The sequence below is a fragment of the Cygnus atratus genome, chromosome 1 (genome assembly GCF_013377495.2).
Source record: "Cygnus atratus isolate AKBS03 ecotype Queensland, Australia chromosome 1, CAtr_DNAZoo_HiC_assembly, whole genome shotgun sequence".
Lineage (NCBI taxonomy): Eukaryota > Metazoa > Chordata > Aves > Anseriformes > Anatidae > Cygnus > Cygnus atratus.
The window spans coordinates 110,032,501-110,058,803 of NC_066362.1; the positions used below are offsets into that span (position 1 = coordinate 110,032,501).

The 26,303-nt window shown below is 41.4% G+C and overlaps 1 protein-coding gene across 1 annotated transcript in view; it reads right to left on the minus strand.

Moving 5' to 3' along the window:
* GRIK1 (glutamate ionotropic receptor kainate type subunit 1) overlaps positions 1-26,303 on the minus strand; it is a 161,757-nt gene that overhangs the window by 1,871 nt on the left and 133,583 nt on the right. The window contains exons 13-16 of the mRNA XM_035546079.1: positions 24,008-24,126; positions 19,636-19,853; positions 14,666-14,891; positions 9,994-10,244 (exon numbers count right to left, since the gene is read on the minus strand). Of these exons, the coding sequence (XP_035401972.1) occupies positions 9,994-10,244; positions 14,666-14,891; positions 19,636-19,853; positions 24,008-24,126 (814 nt within the window). The remainder of the gene's footprint in view (positions 1-9,993; positions 10,245-14,665; positions 14,892-19,635; positions 19,854-24,007; positions 24,127-26,303) is intronic.

The window sequence follows — 26,303 nt, forward strand, 5'->3', positions numbered from 1 at the left end:
CTGCATACAGACTAAGATCCCATAGAGTGTGACACCAAGAGTTTAATATGCTTTTTCTTTGAGATGCTTAATATTTGCTCATCTGAAGTTCTTAAGTATACAAGAATCGAACTACTATAGATTCATGTCAGACCCAAAGTGTAAAAGGCATGGTCTGGGACACTGTGCTACTTTATTTATATATATATATATTTCATATTAATATCTGGTAATAGACAGGACTTTACTGGTGCAATTATCATTTAAATAGCTCCTTTGGCAATGTAATATACGAATTCCAGTGTTACTGGAGTTAGAGACAAGTGTCTGCTGCAGCCTCATGCCCTCTGGAAGCAGCAGGTGAATGAAGCAGGTATCATCCTAATACAGAATTATTTGTATATTGCTTCAGGCTTTCTTTAGACAATAGCACCACTTATTTCCAAACTAAATAAAGTATATGCTCTAACTAGATGATTTAGCATGTATAATTTATCTCTACTGTCTTAGTTTTAACTGAGCTTTCAACATCTAAATTACGAAGCGATTCCAGAACTCCATGGCAAATGAGGAAGGGACCATATTAATAATTTGTAGGATTGATCAGGCTGATTTTTATTTTCTTTTCATGTTGTTCTTACCAAGTTGTATGCTGTGTATGTGCTGCTGCATTGTGCATGCAGGGATTGTTTCTGTAGAAGAAAGAATACACTTTACTGCCTTGTTAATATGCCTATATTTGAATTTTCCAAATGGATTTGTATTATTCAGACTATGTAATGATCATAACGTCTTTTAATTTCATATCAACAAAATAGTCCCGTGAAGATCATTTTACATTTGCACATAGATATTTGAAACATATAACTGACATTCTATATATGAAGTTTTTAACTTCTGAGGATATGAACTGTGAAGTGCTCAACTGGTTCCACTTTCAACTCTGCTTTGAAATTCTAAAAATTATTTTTGAGATATAAGCTTTTTAATAGAAATATTACTAGAAATAGTTCAATAGTTCAAGTTCATTTCTAGGACTAGGTCTGATGTTTAGATTGTGTCTCTAAGAATTGAACTTTTGCCTAAAGGTTCATTGGTACCAGCTACACTTAAAACTGAATGTAAAAACATTACTACTCTTGTGTTTCCTGCAAACTGATCATGTTTATTCACCCAACAAAGTATGGAACTAGGTCATTTAAAAATCTGAAAGGCTCTGTCTGTTGAGACTCTCTTCTCTCCCATCCTGACAGTACAAGTCCCCAGTGGGCCGATCCCACTGTCCAAAAGAGAAGTCAAAACACATGCTCAACACACGTAGGAATGGGCTCAGGCATCCTACAGAAACAGCAGTCTGGGAGAGGGGAAGGAGGACAGTTTACAGTGACAGCTCCCTGAGTCTTACATCTTGTCGATCCTCTTCCTGGTTTCATAAAAGCACAAAAGCAGATTTACTTTTACTGTTATATTACACTTAGTTTTGAGGGACTTAAAACACCATTGATATGAGTTTTGTCAAGCTGAAGCAATGAATTAAAGATAGATTTAAGATCTTGTACTGATCTGTCAAAGATATTCCAAAGGTTATAGTCATAATTACAAGTCTGATCAACTTTATGCGTATTCTCCTACCTGAAATCCTGCCACCTTTGAGTAAACCTGCTGGAGGTGGCAAAGAGAATTAAAAGTCTGGGATACACAGGGCCATCTAAAAGAGCAATCTGAGACAATACTTTGAACTTTCAGGGGTTTGGTTAATCGTTCAGAAGGGCAGGTATAACATGAGCTTTCTTTTGAGCCTGGAAACAGAGCTCAAAATCCTGTTTATCTCCAAGCTTGTTCATACAATCAGGAAACCGAACAGATGTTTGAAAACCGGGATTGCCCTGAACTCTTCAAGCAGCAGAGAACTGTGATACAGAGTGAGTACAAACTCAGCCAAAATGCCTTAGGAGTGACTTGAAAATTATGGACAAGAAACGCTATCTGTAGGGACTCCCAAGACGGCCCTCTGAACAACACCGTGTCTGCTGTACAATTGCAGTAGCCTTTAAAAAGGGGATGGTGACATTCAAATTTCATTTGAAAGGGTAATATATTGTTCTTTTAATCTCATATTCAGATAGCCAGACCAAAAGGGCTTCTTTAAAGAGCTTTTTTTTTTTTTTTTTAATACATGCTGTTAAGTCCACTTTAGAGATCTCTCTGAGAATGAGGGTGAAGTAGGAACAGAGCAATACATTTAACAACAGAGTAATATGTTTAACATTATGCTTTTTGTCAGCTTGACTTTCTAATTCTAGCAGTGCCAAAATGCTGCAGTACATGGCTTGTGAGGGTTAAAGAAAATCCTTTAAAAACAGAATGAATTTGGGCCTCTTTGTGCTTTGAGACTCTTCCTTTTTGCCCCTTGGTCATTTTCAGCAGGATGTAATAGCTTGTTCAAGAAGGTCTCAAATCTTTCCTTCCACTCCCATACAGAAGACTGTATTAAGTGTCAGGATACTTCTAAATTCGTTATTTAAAGAATAACATAAAATAAGCTAGAAATGACTGAAAAAAGTTCTGTAGTTAGGCTTTATCAGTCTGCTGCTTATGTTGCGGGGCTACTGCTGGGGACAAAACTTTTCTATTGCTTTTTAACACCTTGTGGCAAAAAAAACAAAAATAAACAAAAAAAGCAAAACAAAATAACCAACCAAACAAACGAAAAACAGTGTGCTGTGCTGGAGATCTGAAAACTATGGATATCAAAGGATGTAGCCTAAATTTTATTTTGGGAGAGCACCTGACCGGCTCAGACACAGAGGAAGAAGAACAGGATTTTTCTCCTGCTGTGCCTTCCCCAGCATGAAACACCTATACCTGGGACACTGGCATATGTCTTCTGCTGAAGGAAAAGTGATTTGTTTTTTCCTAGTGCACTGAAGAAAAAATATCCAAAATAGTTTCTCCTAGTGAGTAAACTGCTGTTGCAGCACATTAAGAATCTGTTTGAGTATTCTATCACTGATGGCTAATTGCATGAGGAGATTGCTAAATGAAGGATTTTGAACTGTCAGAGTTCATTGAACAATGACTGTCAGAACAATATCACAATAATCCATGGATTATTTTAACTGTTCCTCAGTTACATAAACTGCTCATCAGTTTCCTGTTTACAAGAAAAAAATCAGTAAAGCTGCTTGCTGATATCAGAAACTGTCTTATGCAAACAGGGCTGCCCAGTGAAGGCACAGCTGGCCACAGTTGTGTTTGGAGGTGGGGTTACAGCCTGCAAATGGATGGGCTCAGGTTGGTGTTTGAAGAGGAGAGAGTATTTATAGACCTAACAACTGCACAAAAAATTATTTTTTGCAAGAACCTAGATAGGGATTTTTTTCCTTCTCCCCCTTCTCCACCTTTGTTCCAAAAAAGCTAAAGATTTGAAGCTTCAAAGCTTTGATCCAAGAGAGATGGAACAAGGACATGAAACCATGGCAGTACTTTGAGGAAATATCAATCCAGATGCGTAAAGCACTACTGGTCTTCTTGTTCTAGCTCTGCGGTGCAGGCACATTACTAATCCACCCTGATCCTAGCTCTCTGAAATGGTGATCGTACATCCCACTGCCTTTGTTTCTCTTTCTTCTCCTGTCTCATCCTTTCTCCCTCCTCTCTCCCTGTATCTTTGTCTAATTGGATTGCAGACTGTGTGATGAGGGCAGCAACTGGCACTAAATAAAGGTAGGCACATTGATCCCAGCCAAATCAACCTGGCAATGGACTGGGACTCGCTTATTCATGGCCTCTTTGCTTTCAAAGGTTGGTGGCTTCTATGTGTCAAAGCGTGTGCTGCTTTTTTTTTTTTTTTTTTTGTTTTGGAGAGCTGGGCGAACACCAACCGCATGAAGTTTAACAAAAGCAAGTGCCGGGTCCTGCACCTGGGATGGGGCAACCCTGGCTATACGTACAGACTGGGTGATGAGACGCTGGAGAGCAGCCCCGCAAAGAGGGATCTGGGGGTTGTGGTTGACAGCAAGTTGAATGTGAGCCAGCAGTGTGCCCTGGCAGCCAGGAGGGCCAACTGTGTCCTGGGGTGCATCAAGCACGGCATTGCTAGTCGGTCGAGGGAAGTGATTGTCCCGCTCTACTCTGCGCTGGTGCGGCCTCACCTCGAGTACTGTGTGCAGTTCTGGGCACCACAGTACAAGAAGGACATTAAACTGTTGGAGGGTGTCCAGAGGAGGGCGACGAAGATGGTGAAGGGCCTAGAGGGGAAGACATAGGAGGAGCGGCTGAGGTCACTGGGCCTGTTCAGCCTGGAGAAGAGGAGGCTGAGGGGGGACCTCATCGCAGTCTACAACTTCCTCGTGAGGGGGAGTGGAGAGGCAGGTGACCTATTCTCCGTTATCACCAGTGACAGGACCCGTGGGAACGGTGTTAAGCTGAGGCAAGGGAAGTTTAGGCTGGACATCAGGAAGAGGTTCTTCACTGAAAGGGTGGTTGCACACTGGAACAGGCTCCCCAGTGAAGTAGTCCCTGCACCAAGCCTGTCTGAATTTAAGAAGCATTTGGACTGTGCTCTTAGTCACATGCCCTAAAATTTTGGGCAGACCTGTGTGGTGCCAGAAGTTGGACTTGATGATCCTTATGGGTCCCTTCCAACTTGGGATATTCTATGATTCTATGATTCTATGATTTTCTTTTCAGATATTATTTTGAATATTCTGGGAGCTCTGAGCAAATTGCAGCAAAAGCAAAATAAAAAATACTATAAAACAACATAAGGGTATATGTTTATAGCCATTTTTCTCCCCATATATCTCTGGTGTAAGCTTTCCTGGTACTGCAGTGCCAGAGCTGACGGAGTCTGCTGTGGCTCATCCATCACAGGCAGAGCTGTTAACTCAGTGTTGACACACACCCAGGAGAGGATCTGGTCTGACCATCAGGTCCTGGGAGCAGTTGCAAGGTTGCAAATGAGGAAGATGCAATGGTAACAATCTGTGTTTGTAAAAGGAGTACTGTTTTGTGGCCAGATTTCAAAGTTTAACAGCTGTAGATGTTGAGTTTTTTAAGGCTTCATCACTTTTCAAAACTTGTTACATCTCTGCCCACAGGTGCCATGCACTTCACAGGAGATGCCATGGGCTGTGGCTTCATTGAACCTCACTGTTAACGTGAAGGCACCTAACTTTTTCTAGAGCCACGGCAAACCTTGCAAAAGCTGTATTTACAAGTGTAGATTTATTAGTTCCCAGGTGGCATGCCTCCTCTTCACCACCTCAACTGCTGGTGTAACTGCTAAGGAGCAAGTCAGGCTTTTTAATAACTTCATGGTAGTTAGATATGAAGCCCTATTTGGGAAAGGAGGAGTTGCTTTGTAGTGCCCACCAGCAAGCTGAAGTCTGTGAGGTTGCCTGTGGGGACACCTAAATGGGGAAAATGATCACTTTTACTAACAATGTGACTATTTCCTTGACAGGGGTGAAAATATTTACCCAAAAAGTGACAGAAAGTTTCAGAATTCTGCATTCATCTAAACAGTGATTAGAAAAATAGTAGAAACTGCAACACTGAGGATTTTTTGTGCAGAGCAATGATGAAGATAAGCCCATTAGTAATTTTCCTTCCTGAGAGTTCAGAGAAACGGGTTTAAATTAGTTTTAAGCTTCAACTGGGAAACTGCAGACAAGAGTGCATTTTTTTTTTTTAATCAGGGATAAGGAAGATCTAATTCAGGTCTTCAGTTCTAGGAAGGTTCATTTTATGAAGAGCCAAAGTTTTCAAGGCTCTATTCAAACAAGTTAAAATTCCAGATTGAGCAAGACAAAGTCTTGCGGCATCTGGAGTAGAACATAAATACCCATGTACACAGATGAACACTGGCAGAGAAGAGGTGGTATAGCCTAGCCATGAGCATCTTCATCAAAAAACAAACAATCAAAAAAAAAAAAAACCCTTGAGCCTACTGCCACTATAAATAATGCTGACTAAAAATTGTAAAATGAATGGAAGGAAAACACAGGTCACTGTATGCACCGGATTTTCTCAGGAGCCAGGTGCAAGATTCAAGAGGAGAGCAGAGCTTTGCTGGAGCACTTTGGTGATTGAGCATGAAGGCATCCACTCAAACAAGTTTTCTAATTGCAGCAGAGCCCAGAAATGGTCCCTCAATAAAACAGATCATTAAGTTGTTTGACGAGGAGGAACTGCAGTGTGCAAGAAAACATAAAGTAGGTGTGAGGGGTAGAAAATGAATTCATGAAACTAGAGGTAAGCCAGGATTTAATGAAATTCAGATAAAAGGTAATTGAGTTTTGAAAATGTGGTTGTTTGCCATGGTTCATGACATCCTACGAGCTGGCATTTCTATATATATTTTGTGTATCTATCCCAAATTGTTGTCATATATTTTTCTGTGGCAAAAACAGATCCAGTTTCCAGCAGATCTCCTCCTGCTGGGACAGTCCCCAGACAAGCGGAGGACTGGAGGAAATCAAATTGATATCCTTCCAGGATATAGTAAAACATCCAGTACCAGCTTCCTATAAAACAGCTTCCTTCTCTGTTTCAATATGCAAAACAATGCCAAGGCTATACAGTTCAATATAAATTGTTATCATGACTTTTACTGGCAGTTATGTCGTAAAGGACTTCCCTATGTCACAAAGCCTTACAACAATGAACATCACGAATTGCTCAAGCCAAGTCAACAGTTATGCTATGAAAGGTATATGCTAGAAGTGCCTGAGGGTGCTTTTGCTGAATATGTTCTTAAATGTTAATGGTTACATGGCATAAAATTTAACTGATAGATATGATCTTGTGCTATGATAGTTACTAGGAGGTTTTGTCTAATGAATTTTAAATGGATGAATTAAAATTCATTAAATATTGACACTGGAAAAAATATATGCCAACTAAAAATCTCCGGCTGTTTATAATAGGGGTTCAGGAAGTTAATGGAGCCTGCAGGTTATTTTCTGAGGTTTATAGAGAAGTGTCTGTCCCACTTGCTGAACACTTCAGCACAGACCAAGGAAAACATTTCTCCATGCTTTCAGTAATGAGACTGTCATGAGTTTACTCAAGTTCTGTTGAAAATGAAAGAGGTAAATAATTTTTCTTACCTGAAAAAGGCAAATTACCCCATGAAATGACAAGATAACAATTGTCATATTTCTTAAAAACTGCTACAGTCTGTTGCTCTCACCCTTCTTTGTAGGTGTAATTATTTTCTGTGATATGCATTTAAACTGCCCAAATTTCCAGGAGTCTGACAATTTGCATTAGATAAGCTTATCTCCTGCTGAAGTGAGAGGCACTTTGAAGACATTAACTACATGTTGGTGAGTACAACCTTTGTCATTATGTGCACTGTTTAAGTTTAATGTTTTCATTGGACACACCTTTTTTCTTTCCTGACTATACAGTGTGAATTGAGGGCTGAGTTCGAATCCCTCGTTCCTCTCGGATTAACTTGCCACAGTCTAACTCCGTAGATAAGGTGGTGCCAGAGGTGGAGTTGGACGGATGGGTTTGCTTACACTGTAGTCCGTAAAAGAAACAAAAGGCCTTGCATGCAAGAAAAAAAATGGAGAAAATGAATAAATGAAAGAAGTAAAATTAAAAACAGACATGAGAATGAGATTCAAAACTGTTTAAATCAAAAGAGATTCTATTTATGGAAACAGAAAAGTCATAGATTGTATGCAACTCATGCTGTGGATTAGCTTAGTGATAACATACACTGTATAGCATTTTCCATATAAGCTTCTTATATCACCAGAATAAAAATAAGACAAAGTGAGAGAAATCAAAAAGTAACACTGAAATTCACAGTATTCTCCTCCTGTTCCCCAGGATAAATCTGTGAAAGTCATATGATGTTGTCATGTTAACTCACTTAAAGTTTTTTGTTATTGTAATCAGTGACACATTGCTGTGAAACAGTAGTAGAGTTCCACCGTATACAGAAACTGTACATGTACTCATGTATCCATGAACATTTTTTTATTCACCCAAAAAATTGCTAATTAAATTAACAGTCCAGCATGATGTAAAGCTTTAGGTCTATTTTAATTATGACTTCAGGTATACATTGCCTTTTCCAGACTCCTCAAGATTTTCTAAAGTATTCTGCACTATATTAATACTTATACTAAACATTTTAACTGCAATAGTTCTCCAAAACTTATTTGAATAATAAAAAAGCTCCGTAGTCTTGAATCAAACCAAGATCTCAATATATTCTTTACACATTTTGTGGTAAAACTGTTCTATAGAGCTAATGTGTTAATCAGAAAGCTACAATACGTGCAAAAAGCATTCATCATTTCTATCTGATTTACTTCAAAACAGGAACACCTTGATTACTAAGGCCTGAAGAATTGCCCCATGTGCTGCTTCTGCTGTTCATTATATGGTGCCATTGCCTTTGGCGAGGGCTTACTCAGGTGCACACAGAGATGTCTGCACAGCCAGGAGCTTCCTTCTTCTGCAGCATACTGTGAAGACCAAGTCCACTGACACTGGCATTAGGTCCCAAGGACCCTCAGTCTGTGTCAGTTGGAAAGTGAAGATGCCTGATAGGATTCAGCTCACTTCTTTCCAGCTGTCTGAACAGCAGGCATGTAAACTTAGCTTTGTGTGACCCCATAGCGGCAGCAAGGAGATAGCGGCACGGCTGTACAGTGCTTCATTCCACCCAGAACCTGATGTCTGCAAGTGAGGCACTGTCCTCTCAAGGCCCTCAGCCCTGGCTGCTTGCTGTGACTCCGGTGTCAATCCCTCTCATGGCCCAGCATCAAAACAATGTAAATCACATCTCTGAGACTGAGTTCAAAGTGTTCTCCTTCTCATCCCTGCTGCCTTCGTTAAGGTTACTTTTCTTGACAGACATTTCTGGCTTTTATATTATCATCCTTGTAGGACTACACCTTGGATGGAGAGGATGAACTGCCCACTGAAAAGGTCATGCCTTTCCCATCTGAGTGGAAACTGAGCTTAAACAACTCATTTAGAAGTAGATGACTGATATCTAGAAACCTGAAGTTAGGGGATATGAACCCACCTCTTGGTGACTGCCACAGGGGCCACCAAGCCTGCAGTGCAATGTGACCCTCATCCCTATGATATGTCGAGTTGAAATGAATAGGATATTAACGTCTTTAGCAGTTGAGCCAAACAGGACTAAAATAGGGTCTAGGACATGGCCAGCAGCATACCAGGACTGGGGAAGGCAGCCAGAGGGAAAGGGTTAGCAGAATAGACTGTGAGTGACTGCCCATGTCTTGTTTCTTTTACAGTGTTTGGCGGCTCAGAAAATGGGTGTTTACATATTATGATTGTATTCTGTTGATTGATTCTGAATGATTGATTCTGTTTCCCAAACTGCTGTAATATTCAAAGCACAATTTATACACAACACTTTCTTTGTTTTCCCTCTGACCTTTCAAATTGCTTGTTACACTTCAGTGGAGCTATATCCAGAATTTCTTTCGCTCCATAATCTTACCTTGCTGTGGCATCCATCACCTTTCAGCAGGTTTCCCTGCTCTGAAGTGTATGCACAGAGTGTGTAAACCTCTGGCTGTGAAAGAAATGCTTTCTAGAGCAAGAGAAAAATTACACTGGGGATTTGGAAGTACATTCCTGTTGTTACTCAAAGGGCTGATGCTAATGCTAAAAAATAAAAAAATAACATAAAATAAATAAAAAAATCCACTTGCATTTTATTCCTTTCCAAGGTAATTTATACTTGAAATCTTAAAGATCATGCAGAAACTGCTTGATAAATTAATTGCTCTTGTTCTACATTGCCATACTAAGCAGCATTAATTGGACTATGGATGAGGTACTTCCCTATTCTTATTAATAAATTATTTGTCTTTAGTGCTAGAAACACATGGTGAGAGTTCAGCAATACAAGAACTGCACTCCCGCAAAGAGACTCATAATGCAGTCACCTCCACATCTGCAAACCTCAGCCTCCCAGAAACATAAGCGAACTGGAAAAGGATGACTCACCTGCTCAATATCACTGTTTTTCCTTGATTTATATATAAATTCACCAATGGCTACGAACACTGAAAGAACAAGCCCTGCAGCGAGCACTATGAAGATGCCCCCAATATTCTCCACCCCGAGAGCACTGGCTTCTTTGCTGTCCTCCTCGGGGCAGCCATTGCCTCGCCACCATTTTTCTTTCATCATGTGGAGCTTCCCCTCCTCCTGGAGCTGGAGGATGGCAATGGTGATCTTGTCCCTGTAAGGAGACCCTGCAAGGTAAGAGCAAGACCCATCAGTGCTGGTTGCAGCAAGGGGAGGAAGGCAGGGAGGAAGCATGTTGCTGCTATCTATCTGCAGCAAAACAGCTTCCTTATCACAAGACCGATTATTCCAGCTAGAAGGTCTTGGTTTCTCTTCAGCTGGAAGGGGAAAGAGAACTATGTGTTGGTATCTGCCCCAGGGACTGGAAAACAGAAGGCTCCTTTGGTGTGGTTGTTTGTTTGGGAATTCATGATAATTTCTAGGGTCTCCTGCTGAGGTTTATTCAAGCCTTGGCAGTGGGTTTTCTTGCTAAATAATCCCTCTATATCATGTTTGAATATTGCTTTGAGCATCCTTTGAGACCTTCCACTTTGTATCTCTTCTATTTACCTCAACATCTGTTTATTTTTCCTACTGCATGTACAATGAGTAGCTGTCTAAGAAAACACACAACCAGTCACATATATTCTCTTCTCATTTATACCTGCATACGCCCACAACTCCACTTCAGCTTATAAGAACACAAGCTGGCCCGGTCTTTTATTTCTGTGACTTGCAACAATATTGGCATTGAAAGCTGAAAATAGCAACTATTTAATGCTTTTTATTTTCAGGCCAACAGCTTGCTAAATGACGCATCTTCAGGCTCAACAGCATTAATGGCTCTGTACAGTATCTGGCAAATGGCAGGGTCACATTGGGTAGTTCAATCTGTTTAGGTTTGCTTCTCATGCACTGTTCTGGCTGTCCAGCTTCTGAAATCTCTGTTGCCTGTGATTCATTTCAGCCAGAAGCTCTTTCAGATGCACAAGTCTGTAGCCCCAAAGGGGGAAAAAGGGAGAGATTTTCCCTTCAACCTGCTTTTGCAGCAGAGCGTAGTTAAGGGGAAATTGCTACCAATTAACTTTTTCCGTGCTGCCAGTAGCTGAAGTTATCAACAACAATAGCAGCAATCCTTTATTAATTATAATAGATAAGCAAAAGTTGGTTTTCGCATTGTGAGGAAGACTTTTGTTTACGGGGCAAGGATATTATGACAGCAAGCAGGAGAGGGTTACAAGAAAGGCAGTTTGGTTCTAAATATATATATATATATATACACATATATACACACACATGCACCCAACCCCTGCCATGCTGTATTCACTGAAATTGGAATGTTTTAGTGTCTGGGCTGAAATACAGGCAATGTGGCCAATCTCTCATCCATGTACCTAACTGCCATCCACCCTTTCCTCTCCTTTAGCACATTAATGAGACTATTCCTTGTAGCTGCAATTTCACAGGCAGTCAAATTTAGGTGCATATTAAAGCCATTGCAATTCTTGATCTGATCAAGATAAACAAACTTTAAGGCAGAAGGCTTGCCAGGGTTTCAGTGGTAGCAGGGTGCATGTAGATGTGGACATTTGTGGAAAGTGTGGAAAATCTCACGAGGCACCACTTTTGTGTCTTCATGCATCTAAATAGCCTTGGAAATTTGGCCTCAGCTTCACCTTTCCTACACTGTTGTGCAGGACACTATTAACAATAATTGTACCATGAATGCAAGTCTCTGTCTCTCTTTCCATTTCCTCTAGCCCGCAGCATTATCTGAGGAGAGTCAGTGTGAAAAACATGGCAGCTCCTCAGTTGTTGCGCCAACACTCAGCTATTTTTCAGTGTATCCTACTGCCAACAATAGGACATGCTGTGACCACAGATGCCAAGAGACATGTGTCAGATTATACAAAGTCCATCTGGGAAGCCAGCACTCAGCAGCCACTGCTTTGGGTAGCCAGCTTTGAAAGGAAATTATACTGGCTGTAAGAATGGATGACTTCTATGCATGCTATTAAAGAACCAAAAATAAGCACAACAGAAAAAGAAACAGAAACACCTTCAAAAATGTCTTTAACACAGAGAAGTGAATTATTACCACTGAAAACAGGAATGCCTCCCAGAAGGAAAAGCAGAATTGTTTCTACCTTAGGAGTGGTTTGTTGCCCTGACGGCTGGAGTTTGTTATATTGTAGGACTCATCTATTTTCCCTCGACTGAAAGGACAGAGCTGTTAGGCAAAGTGAAGCATCCTGAGTCACGGCACAGGATTTGTGGGGATGTTCATTCTTCCTTGTGATGTTTTTGTTGCCAGCAGGACTATCACAATTCATCCTGAGGGTAACAGGTACATCTATATTTCTATGCGTGCTTTTAAAGTTTGTCAAGTGTGCCTGAAGTGCTGGATTGGTGGTGTTTTATCAGTGAGCACTAAAACTGCACACAAATCCATCTCAACACCTCTTTGAATATTCAGCACATCATTTATGGCCACTGAGCTATTAAAAACCTACCTCTCGGGCCAAGAAATACATCCATCTACTTTCTTAGCAGGCTCCCAAGTAACTAGTAATAGCTTTCATGTCAGAATTACTTGCATCAGCACTTGGAGTGATGCTGGAAGTAATACCTGTCCTGATACCTATAACAGCATTGCTTTCTTCATCCGGCTTCCTCCCAGGGTGACATTTTGCACAGCTTTTGCTTAGAGGTGCCTCTGTTACAGCCGTGCTTCCAGGCTCACCATCAACCATCGCTGCAGATTTTTCATCAGTAATGTTCTTTGCCAAGGACCTAAAGAAAACCCTCCTCCCTGTGACCCATGTGCTCAGTAACAAACATAAATGGAGATGTTTGTTGATACAGCTGAATCTTGATCATCCTACCTCAGCAAAATGGAGAAGGAAGACAGAATATATCTGTATTATTTTTTTTTCACTTGCAGAGGTTGCTCTGATAAATAAGGTGAAATTCCCTGTGGATTCATAGATGAATTGTTTCCTTGGGAACCAAGTGTTGGTGGTATTCAGCTCATTCACTGGAAATTTTGGAGTGTAAGGCATACTTTGGCTGCTGCAAACTATAGCCACGTGGTTGCATATTCTCCTGAAGGAACGAATGCAGACTCAGACTTGCTGAAACTTTGGTGTTAAGGATCACAGACAAGTCTTGTTTTCCATACAGCTTCATGCTATGGGAGAATAACAGAGGCTTTGGGGTCTATGTGAATAGTAGAAAGGTCTCCACAGCTTCATTTGTCTATGAAATTAACTTTTTAAAATTTTAAAATGCCTGATGATACTGCATTATTCCAAAGTGCTTGGAGGTATCTATTGCCCTGATTTTTTGCTGGTTTTCCTTAAGAAAAAAAAAATCAAGGCACATTTATCATACAAGAAACATCTTATAAATATATTTCACAGCTGTATTTCCAATGGATGCACTCTCTCTTAGGATTACCATCTGTTCCAATTATTCTGTCATTATTCTTGGTTTAAAGTGTGGCAGCTTTATATCTGCAATGAAACTCTTGCCATGCATTTGTCTTTATTTGGGGATATTTTAGCTTTTGTACTATTTTCTTCAGGGAGAAAGGCTGTTCTCACACAGAAAGCGTGGAAGAATATACTTAGAATATTATCTGTATGATAATCTGAGGTGCCCAGCAGCATAAGGAACCACATTTCAAAGTGCAGTGTTTTTCCTCTCTTATTTATATCTGATCTGCCAAGCAACTGATGGACCAAATACTTCACCTGTTATACCTGTATAACATAGTAAATTCTCCCGAAGCCAATAGAATTGCATAGCTATTAGCAGAGTGTGGCATGGTAAATGTATATATGAGCAGTATGGAGAGGTTTATCATACTAGAAAAAGATCCGTCTGCATAGTACCAATTATTCACAAGAACCTAGAGTAAAATAAAACAATACAAAACAATCTAAAAACAAAACAAAACAAACAAAACAAAACACAAACCTGACACTTTCTAATTCTCTACAGTTGGAAAATTCTTGAAAAGGACACTGGATATGCTAGAAAAGGTCTGCTGGAAAGAGTTCCCAGAGACTGAGAATCTCTGCTTAGTTTGAAACACTGAAGTCCCTGATGCAGATGCAGAACTTTTCAATTGCTTTTCATTGCACTCATACATTGATTCACAAAATGGAACAGAACTCAGTCTCCCATCATGTAGCTTTCTTGCAGATGCATATGTTGGATATAACATTTATTCTGCCCACTACCATTTTCCCAGAGACACTACCTGACTCCTCAAAGTAAGATGAAATTCGGTAGAACAACTTGGACCTCGAGCAGCACAGGAACACCCTGTTTGTTACACGTGGGATGCTCCATAAGGCAAGCAGGCTACTTAACTTTGCTCTGCAGATGTAGCCTGCACTGCTATGTTCTCTCCTGCCTGCAGAGTCTGCTTGCAGACAAGTGGAGGCAAGAGGAGGTCTTTTGCCTTAAAGGAAGCTCCTGGGGCCTCTTTTGATGAGAAAATTTTCTAAGGTACTAGGGCATCGTTCAGATGGCCATCAATGCATTTGAATAGGACATTGCTGGGTGTGTTCCACAGCACCTGTGCTGGAAAGCATCTTACCAATAGGGGTTCCCACGCCGTAGCCTTTCGAGTCAATAAGCCCCCCAATCTGGGTGAGGTTGCAGTTTCTCTGGGTCACGTACTCGATGCTGGTTGACTCCATCAGCAGCGCGTAGTCTGTTGTGAGCACACGCTGGATTCCCTCGTCGTTGTTCTTCACCAGCGCTGTCTGCTGCCTGCTGCTCATGAACGCCCACATCTTCTCATATGTGGATATCTTGGATTTCTAAGGAGGGAAAACGAGGACATAGAATCATACCAGCACCCAAATTACACTTGTAAAATTTTCCTCTGCCTTTTGTTGTGAATGATGCCAATAGCATATCTTGAATGAAAGGGAATTTGTAGAATGGTTTTCCTTCCTGCAGCCTTTTTCTCTTGCTGTGTTTTATGCTGAGAAATCTCTTTTTTTTTTTTTTTGCACTTCCTTTGCAGTGCCAGGAACTTCATTACTGGCACAACTATGAAGTGCTTTGAAGTTTTTTGGGCTAATGCTGTTACATGGATTACAGCAAATGACTACACAGAGCCCAGCTAAATTAGTGCAGCTGGATACTGTTGCACTCAGAAGCAGTGTTTCTGCCTGTCAGGGCAAATGCACTGTTCCAAAAGCCTGATGATTAATAAAGTACTGGCTCTTTTGTATTGATATCATTTGCCTAGAAATCATGTACTTCAAGGATAAAGCCTGAGAAACAAACCCAAAGTGACTTCTGAGTAAACTTCTGCTTTCAGCTTCCCACTGCAATCAGCCTTAAGGACCTAATCCTTTTCCCACTGAAGTTTAGGAGGATTTTTGCCACTGGCCTCAGTAGGAGCGTACATGTGGCCTGTGTCAATACCCAGCTGGAGAGGGAAGAGGGAGGCCAGCAGCACCAGCCACCTCCACGCAGTGCTGTGCATCCCTTTCCCCACTCCTCTCCCTGTGCTGTGGGAGCACCCTGCAGGGAAGGACTGTTGAAGGGGATGGAAAGACAAACTGAACCTGCTTAGGGACTTCTCAGGGGCACTGTGCCTGCTGCCCTCAAGATGTGCTATCTACAACCCAAAAACCTTCAAGCTAGTGCTGACACAATTAAGCCTCCCTCTTCCCCTGTACGCTGTCCAAAACCTCTGAGCACACAATGCCACTTTTGGATGAAATACCATGTTAGGCCTACGGGCAGTTGGACCATCAGACACTGTTTGTCTCAAGATGGCACAGTCAACCATTGCTGAACTACACTGTGCCACAACCTAGCATGAGCCAGCCACCCACAAAACAACTTTGAGATGTACATACAAGCCCCTACACACTTACACTCTCCCAGTGCTAGGGCAGCATATTCTCCCCTCCTTCATGGGCCCTATCTCTGGTTTGTAGCCATCAGAGCTGATTTTAGGCTCACAATGTGGAGACCCTAAGTGCTCATTACAGACAGGTGTCTGGGGGATTCCTGTGAGAAGCTGATTTTCTGGTTCTCTGAGCTTTAAATGTTAACTCGCTTTTCCTCTGAATTCAATACCTGTGAATTTCACCTAAATTTCACCCAAGTTTGTTAAGCCACTGGATACCACTAAACTTTGAATATAGTTAAGTGGCCCTTTACAAGAAGAAGCCATTTGTACTGCTTAGCTGGGAACACTTTTTGAAATTGATGATACATTTATGCAGTAGATTGAATCCAATATTGAATTTACTGGAAAGATGTATTCCTTATTCAGATGAGTTTGAAAGAAAGATCTCAGCTTCTCAACTTACTGACTTGCTTTTTTTTTTTCAGGACATATAATATGCTGTACTCTGGCCTTTGGATTCTCATTGATTTCAGTGGAAACATGTCTGCACATCAGCAGGTAGGAGCTGGCAAGACTTGCAATGTGAGATTAAGATCTATTATCACAGAAGGGCAAGAAAGCAATGGAAGATACATAGACGTATTGGAAACAGAGCAGGACAGCACTCTGGAGAAATATGTTCTTGTCGTGATTTGCAGGCGTGAAACATCTTGCCTCCATTTAGATTTTGCCTAAATTTGGACATTCACACGTGGTGAATGCCACCTGAGCTCTCACTGCTTTGTCTGCCTGGAGCCCCATCACCTCTCTGGGGTGCTCCTTAGCTCTCCATGCCCTGTTTTCAGGGTATTTTCCTCTGCTATGGTCAGGTTTGTCAGACCAGTGGCTCCAGGATTTGCGTACAGGGAGGAAGCTGACCCCAGGGCTCCTTCAAAGCCAGGACTCTTGTCTTCCAGAAGTAATTTCAGTTGGTTTTGTTTTCATTCCTACTACTACCTGGTTAGAAGGCATAGCCACTGCAGCAACTTTCTTGAAACTATTGCCTCTCTAGTAAGATGTTGTCTAGGGAGACTATTCACAACAGGGATACTAGTGTAAGGCATTTAGAATTAGTGGAAAACCACAACTGTTTGTATTGGCATTATAAGCAAGACTAAATAAAAAGAGCCATGCGAGTTTGTATAAACACAAGCAGAGTTTTCAAAAAAGCCATGGAAATACTTTGCTTTTCTCACATGATTGCTAACCTGCATCCCATCCAGTAAACACCTTGCATGAAGTCACGTTGCAGGGGCTTGCCTCTGCCACTTCAAGCAGAAAATCTTAGACCAAAGTTCTTCAGAGTTTACTTTGTGCCTGGATCACTTGATGCTTTCAGAAATCCCTTTTCTGTGTGTGTCATGTGCAGACTTGAAAATCAGCCCCATCTGATCATGTACTACATGTCAGGCACTGTGTCCTTTCTCTCCCCTCTGTGGTGAGGTGCTGACAGCGTGTAATGGTTTTGCTTTAAAAAAAGCGTTGTTCTGAAGGGGTCTGTTGTTTCTCATTACATGCCTTAAGTACTAGGTAAAGCTCAGGGATGAGTCAAATCCTGGAATATAGGAAGCACTCCACTTCTATGGGACATCTTTGCTGCCATTAACCTGGCGGCAGTGCTGCTCCCTCTCCCTTTCCCTCTCCCTTTCCCTTTCCCTCTCCCTTTCCCCTTCCCTTTCCCACAGAAACCCTTACTCCTGCCATTTCCTCATTCTGAATATTGGGTTTTACATCTTCCCAGGTCTCTCGCTGCTGTGTGTGTGTGCTTGCTTAGCTCCAGAAGTATGTGCATTATTTTACAGGACAAAGGAGGCAAAGTCATGCCCTCACAGGGCACAGTCTTCCTTTTGCATACATAAGTATCCATAGTATTTATTGTTCAAAGGCCCACACTGTGATATTTTTGAAGTTTTGGCCAGTGTAAGGAAATCATAATATTGTGAGGGTCTTGAAAGGCTTCTGTAATAAAAATAACAACATTTTTATATATCATTGTATGTTCACAAGTGTGTCACCGGTTTACAAGTGTGTTAAACTGTATTTTCCATGCATCTTTCACTATGTCACCTTCACTTTGCCAGCTTATCCATCTCTATTCTGTAAAAAAAAAATAGCGTCCTTTCACTTGTGTTTGTGTACACACATATTTCAGGCACAAATAAACTAGCATGTATTGCCTATAAATATTTAATCACCTTGTCTGAAATGTTATTGTTATTAAATTTAAGGGGTTTGCATTCTTTTAAGCCTACATATATTACTCATAAGGATTAATTGTGAAACAAAACAAAACAAAACACAAGAGTGTTGGAAAAAGCTCTAGAAATTTGTTTTGAACTTCTTGTAATGAAATTACAAATTATTTCCACTGAAAGATCATGGAAGCAACAGGTTTTGAAGATTTCTGTCTTTGGTGCTGAATCTGACTTCAGAATAGCAATGATGTTGTGTGTCTTTAGGCAGTGAGGAGCTCTTAGACCAAGGGAATGGCCCAGAGCACTCCACAGGCTGCTTCCTGCTGCCTTGCATTCTTTACTGGGGTCCTGTTCTTGCCTTATGTATTTTCCAGGAATATCTCAAGATGGGTTTCCCAGCATATCTTAACAGAAATGTCAGCCCATCCTTTCAAGAACTGACTGTAATGAGGCTCTGAAAAGTACTGTATTTTGTGCCCTTCTTTCAGCACAGAACATTTCTGCTCAGCACGGAGAGCCATTACAGGAGGAGTTCACCCCTGACAGCTCCGTCAGGGATAGCCTACCATCAGCTCTACTACATAATTGAAACGACCTCGGTGAACACTGCTAGTTTTGAGAGATGACCCAAATACTGTAGCCAAGATCCCTTTTGTGTGTGTGGAAATACTCACTTTGCCTCAGGTGGGAACATGAGGGGTTGCAGTTAAAGCAGGGCAGGGAGATGCAGACTGGAGCACCAGGGGAGAGGGCTCTCAGCTCAGGGGTTGAGGCTTCTCATGCAGACACAAGTGTTATTTTGTCCCACATGCTTCTTACTGGGGTGTCTCATTCTCAAAGGCACCACATATTTGACTGTCTATAAACATCAATCTCAGATGTTACAGTGAAAAGCATGATACCAATTCATTCAGTGTTTAACTTCCCTGCTGAGACTACCCATAAAGCTGCTAATTAATTCTAATTGTCACAGGATTTTTGTGCATATATCCTATATTTATAGCTTGTTGGCTTTTACGTTGACATTTTATGAGATTAACCCATTTTGTATGTAATTAATACTAATAATGAGAAAAAAAAAACATTTATCTTTAAAGCAATTAGCCACAGAAAATGACCTTTTACTTATGATGTGTTTATGTGCATAGGTGGCCTGTATATTAATATTATACATGTTGACCATGAACCATTTTAAGAAAGGGAAAAACCAGCTTGCATTTTGACTACCTGCAGTATTTTTCCAGTGCATATGTGACCGTTGGAATCGATCTTAGCCAAGTGCTTGTAAGAAGCTGAGGTCCTGCCTTGACAAACAACCCAGGGGATAACATCCCCAGGACCGTGCCCTGGTTCCCTTCAGATTCTCCCATCAAAGGCATAGGTCTACCCCTCACAGCAAAGGCCACTAATCGGCCACAAGTTGGTCTGACCACTCAGAGATGGCTGATGTCATCTTACCTTGAAGAAGGTCATTGTGGATCCATCTCTAACAGCCCCATACTCTATCTTGGTTTGTTTTGCCAGATCGTCAGCTGAATCGATGGGGGATTCCATCCTCTCTACTGTCAGGAAGGCAGCCAGGTTGGCAGTATAAGATGAGATTATGATTAAGGTGAAAAACCACCATATTCCTCCAACTATTCTGGTGGAAAGAGCTTTGGGCATCAGCTCTGATCCTGTTACAATATTATCAAAACAATCATATTAAAATGATGCTTAGAGATACCTTTCCTGATACGAAAGACTATTTTTAGGCACAGAATGCTTTTATGAGCCATAATACAATAAAATGATTTAAACAGTAATCTCACAGATGCACATCTAACATTTATAATGATAACACACTGTGAAGGGGATGTATGCCATGATACACGACAAATGGAATTATCCTTGGGTCTAAACCCCATTACCTCTAATGTGAGCTAATGTGCAATGGGTCATTAACCTCTTACATCCCTAACAAGTTGTATTAGTATTTTTTACCTGCTTCCTGAATTCCTCTTTGCCAGAATACTGCAATTGATATTTTCAACCCGAGCTCTTTAGCAGAAACCTGTTCTACTTATAAGCTGTCTAGGTAAAATGCCTTACAAGAGACAGATGTCTGGTGTTCCTCCTATCCACATACCTAAATAGAAACAGGGCAATCAATATGGTTCCAGTGAATTTATAAGCCTGTGTGAACCTGAGCTCAAAATGCAGAACACATCTTGCTACAAACATGTGATTTACGTTTTAAAATTCAGAGGGTGAATGGAACTACCCTTTGGATGTACGGGGCAATGCAAAGTTTTGGACACTGTATTTAACACTAATTATGGCTGAAAAGGTTTTAGCAGATCTGCCTGCATGTCACACCAACAACTACCAAAGTGATCTGCCATAGTCATAAAAATCTCACAGAAGAGCATGTTCCCAGATTGGGTGTTATGTGCACTTAAATGGCTTCGTAGCAGCTCAAACCAAATGTAAGCAACGTAGGTACTCAGATTTCCAAACATTCTTGTGTAAGCTTTATGCTTTTTTTTTTTGCTTTTTTTTTTCTCTAGAGGTCTCTCCACTGAACTTAGCTTGTTATGGTGGGATTTGGGATATAGTTCACTTAGACATCCACATGAATACTTTTGACTTCAAAGTTAAGCATTGGCATAATTATTTTGTTGATGAAGGATGGACTTAAAAAATTACTCCAGTGTTTGACGTAACAAACACTTCTACTACTGGAAAAACATGTTGATAATATGTTATCTCTCTACAACTAATAGATGATTTCTGTAAGAAATTTAAGCAGGTTACAGAGAATATTTTCAGACTTTGCTGAAACTCTGAATGTGACTTCTGGGGCAAAGACTGAAAGCGTAACAACTTTCCAAACAGCTAGCAAACAGATTTAACTCAGCTTTGTAAACAAGTAGACATGTCTCTTAAAGGTCAATGCTGAGCATAGCCCTAGGGTTTCAGTAGGCTGACAGAATTGCCAAACTGCAAGAGCAGATGCTCTGCCTGTGCAGCCCTGGTGCTGCACGGATTTCAAATTAGGCCAGCATTCTAAAAGCAAAAGCTCCACTTAAAATTTGAGGCCAAATCTACCCATTTCAAAAGCTGTAGCACTGTCTGGGTTTATGTTTGTGTACTTTCCTTGTTTTTCAGATGTCTTTTTTTTTTTTTTTTTTTAACCATGAAATGTCTTTTTTTTTTTTTTTTTTTTAAACCATGAAATCTTTTTCTTTTTGCATTGCTGCTTTCAGGAAAAGTGTGTGTTTACTTATAAGCAGGGGTTGACCTGCAAAGGCTGGCTTCTAGGAGAGCTGATCCAGGTTATCCTGAAGGTTTAATTTTTTTAAAGCTTATGCAGCTACTCACATGCAAATTCTACACTTGGGCCCTGATGCAACACCTAGGTCCAATGTATACAGACACATAATGCATAATAGCCAGCTACCTTGCAGAGATCCTAATAAGCAACCACGAAATCTGCCACCATGTGCAGCCATATGGCAGCACAAGTGGGTAGGCGGAGAAGCCCTGTATGTTGAATCTGTGGCGAGAGATGCCAAACCTCCTGTGATTTTCCCTACCAAAATGTTATTTGTGTAAAAGCAGCAAAATACATTCAGTTCAATTAAGCTCAAGATTCCCAGCCTATTAATTATGCAGTGTGCTTCGATTTTGTTTCTGGGAGGTGCTGAGCACGCTCTGATCCCAGCTGAACCAATCAGGCCTGGCATCTCTTTTGATCAGTCCCATGATTATTTCAGTGTTCACCTTTCTGAGGGCCCTGACTGCAGCAAAGAGCATTAGTATATGCTTCACGCCCCCTTCACCCCAAGCGCTCTCCTGAACTGGGTGCTGCTGCTCTGCCCATCATCTGGCTGGAGAGGGGCTCTGGCAGATAATTTGCCTTCCTGAAAGCAGTGGTTTCTCTGAATGAATTTGATGGAATGTGCCTGTTTGGATGCTTTCAGAGTATGCATAACATGTCTGTGACTTTCAGGGGGGAAAAACAGTGGAAAAAACATCTAAATAGAAATGTTGCTAGCAAGACTGAGGGTCGGGGACAATACTTGCTGAAGTCTCTCTAGTGCCTTTTTATGGCAGACATGACAGCCAATCCTGATCCAGACTTTGCTCACGCTCTGTAGAAAAGAGAAAGTCTGATCATCACATTTTAAAATTTAATAACAAGTGGCTTCCAATCAAGCATAGCAAGCAGCTGCTGTCTACAAGAAAGAGTGTAACAGTAGATGCAGAGTCTCACAACCATTCACTTCATGTTCAAGCTCTTCACATTAACAATGATGCACTTACAGTCACACGCACCACAAGTTTGTACATGGAAACATTTGTGTTGCCTTACAAATGTTTTTTCTTTCTTTCTTTCTTTTTCTCGTTTGTTTTGTTTTTAGGCTTCTTGAAAGACAAGCAGAGTCTGGTTGGGGCTGACTGTCATGTACCCAAGGTAGTGGTAACAAGCAGACACTGCATCCCACAGTTTGCTGTGGATGATGGTAAACTCCAAAAAAAGGCAGTACATTGAAACACAAAATCCTGGGGCACTTTCACACACACAGCAGTCACAGTTAGGTACACACACCTGCCTGATACTGTAAAACCTCAGCCTGTGTTTCACTGATCACTTGGAAGGACAATAAAACAAAAAAGCAAAACAGAAGAGCTCCTCCTTCACGCAGCCACCTTCAAAGACATGTCTGTGAGGAAGCTCTATAACCAGTCAATGCATTGGTGCACCAATAAAAGCAAGGGTATCCTAGGTATAAGACAAACTTTACTCTCTACCATGTCTAGTAAATCCTGCTAATGGTTCTTTTACTGCTACTCACGTCTGTTAAAGAGGGAAGAATAAACTGTACCTGGATGAGTGTAGAGATGGTTTTACATTCCTTACTTAAATGTTTAGGAATTTAATACCGAAGCAATCTGGGATTTCTTCTGGATTGCCTTTTTGGTTGTTGTCGTGGGGTGGGTTTTTTTGTTCAGCATTGATTCAACTGGAAATGTTTGTCAGAAAATATTTTCATCCCTTTCAGTGGACCCCAGTTTTGGTGAACAGTGATTTAATTGGAAACCTTGGAATATACATGCCATAACCAAATGTGATTAGTACGCATATCTGTTTTACTTCGCATATGGAGTGAGCTTCACTGCCCTTCCTTGTCAATTGAGTATAATGTCAGCTGTTTCCAAAATCATCAGCAACAGGGACTTGTGACTGTGTTAAGTTAATGCTTCTAGGGTTGGATGCGTTTACAGAAGGATGGGACTCATACCTGCAGAAAAGCCATAAAAAAAATGTTTGGTTTTGGTTTTAAACAAAGCGTTTGACAAGTGCCAACAAACTTAACAATCCTTCTGAAGAAAGAGCATCATCTTTTTGGTTTGGCAGTGAAAATAATTTTCGTAGGCTATTACTGTTTCTACTGGGATGGAGCCCAATTGAGAAGATATTTTCCTGTTGCCAAACCTCTAAAATCAACAGACTCAACTTCAGCACAAAGAACATCATATCCTTCTAGTGAATATTTTCTATTTTAGCTCCAGCAGCTCCGATGCGGCCCTGTCCGCTTGCCTCTCTCCCGGATGTTTCCTCTCCTTGCTCCTGCTGCAGCCCTATTTGTGGACTCTGCAGGTTCCCCTCCTCTGCCTTCTTCCAGCTCCAGAGACTTGTTGCTTTCTTCCTTTCCTACATCACCTGGGGTCTGAGATAGGGTTTTACAGTATAAGTTGTAATTACAGAGGGTGGAGTTTACCAGCACAGAAGCCCTTGAGCAGACTGTGGGACGTGTGCAATAACGAAGTGTAACCGGTGTACCTTGCTGCATGAGAGCTCCAACTCCAAACCAGAAACTATTTAGTAAAGTAAAATTGTTTTCCACCACATCTGAGTCTGGGTTGCACGGGTGGGGGTTATACCATTCATAGGGTGTAAACCTGTGGCAGTTAACAGAAACAATCTGTAAACATCAAGTAGAGTACACACAGTGGCAGCAGACCTGCTGAACAACACACAAAATGAGGAGATTAATGAAGAAAACACAAGAAAAGGAAACCTTAGTGGAAAGGCTGTCCGCGGGACGTCTAGCAGCTGCCTCATGCAAGCTGTGGAGCAGTACTGCCATGCCAGGAGCAGTTTCCACAGCCTTGCTGCTAGCACAGGGACTGCGTCCTTACTGCTGCTGCTCTTTGGTTACTGCCCTCATGGCTGGGGCTGCTGGAACGGCCCAAATCCCCCAGGGCTTTGCTGCCCGTGCCACTCCCAGGCAGACGTTTGAAGGGGTGGGGACGGCTGAAGCCCTCTTGCTGCTGCATGGCAAGGCATTTGGAGAACAATGAAGGAGGAGCACCCTCTCAAGGCAACCCCTTTTAGCTGCCGGTGGTCAAGACACTCGATGCTGAATGCCTTCACCCTTCACGAAGCTGCCCTGGCAGCAGGGAAAAAAGCTGGCGGTGGCTGGAAGACATGGGGGAGCGGCTGCAGCGCCTGAAAGCCACAGGGCCATGCTGTCAGCAGTCTGTGGGAAGAATTATGCAGGCGATTGCCTTGAACAGAAGAATTCTGCTCTATTCCCCATGCACCGTGCCGCAAATGGAAATCGTACCCCTTCTGGTCTGCAAAACACTTGGCAGAGTTACTTCAAAGACTGTTCCTCCCCAAGGTACCTTGCCTGCTGTTGCTTCCCACTGCTGCATGGCTTGCTACATACTTTCTCATGAAGTTTATGAATATAGTTTTAATTGACAATGTCATGCCAATACATTTTAATTACTGTTTCAACAATATAATTAAGCACTGAATTTACGCACGGTTGCAAGCAGAGTGCCTTGCTCAGTTGAAGTAATGAACTCTGATAGTAATGAACCCGCTAATTGAAACAGTATGTAGCTTAGGATGCCATTAGCTGAACAATATTACCATTACTAGTACCACAGTGGTTAAAAATTATAACAAAAGACGCAGTTTTCAGATTCAAGATACAACAGTTCTGCATATACCAGTTAGAAGAAAATCAATCACCAAGTTATATGTTTCAGAAAGTCTTTGAGTAGCAATGAAATGGTTCCCAGCACAGTTTGTGCACATGTGGGTAAACACATCCTGAACAAGAGACTCAGCGTTAAGAAATGTACACGGCCTGGACACCCAATGGACAGGAAAGTGAAGCAGTCCCACGCTGTGAGTTCAACCACAGGTATGGGAGTGCTACTATGGGACAGTAAGAAGATGTACAAACAGCTCTGTGGGACCTGACTGGGAAGCCCAAAGCTGGGATGGGACAAACATCTCCATCACACATGGTTTGATTTTTGGGTGGTCCTGTGTGGAGCCAGGAGCTGGACTTGATGATCCCCATGGATCCCTTCCAACTCAGTATGTCTATGATTCTATGATACTACAGCCACTGAAACAGCCAAACTGCAGTTGTTGGAAAGTGGCAATGAAATTCTGGCAGTAAAACACTTTCTGCCAGACTGGAAAGATTTTTTATCACAACGGATATATATTTTAATGTAGCACTAGGGCTTATATTACTTTTCCACCTTAAAATAAAAGCTGGTTTTCTTCTTGTGTTTCTATTGCTGTGCTAAGCTCCAAGAAGAGAATGGGTTACAGTTCCGCTCTGTGTCAGCGCTCACTCAGGTCTTCTGTTTACCTGGTCATTTACCTTTAGTTTTCTCCAGTTTTCAGTGGTAGCTACACTGAGGTTTCTGCTATGGATGAGATGTTCAAGCTTACCTAAGCACCTTTTTCTATAGGTCATGTGCAAACTTATTCACCTTGTATGACTGATGGTTATCTCAGCTGCCTAGTTCTAACATCATTGACATCAACAGCACAGTGGGTATGACATTAGCAATAAGCAGAAATTTTGGCAGTAAATGCCTTCTTCATTCACTGCCAGTATACTTGGGAAAAGAGCTTTGTCAGTCTGTAACCTTTAGCAGTGATAAAAACTTCAGTGTTTGAGTTTCAGAATTAATGTAACAATGACAAGGCTGCATGATTCTCAAAGAGAAACAAGAAATGGTTCAGCTGCTGAAAAATCTGAAGAAAAATAACAGAAAAATTACCCCAGTCCATGAAAATTATTCCAAGTTTTTGTCTTCTG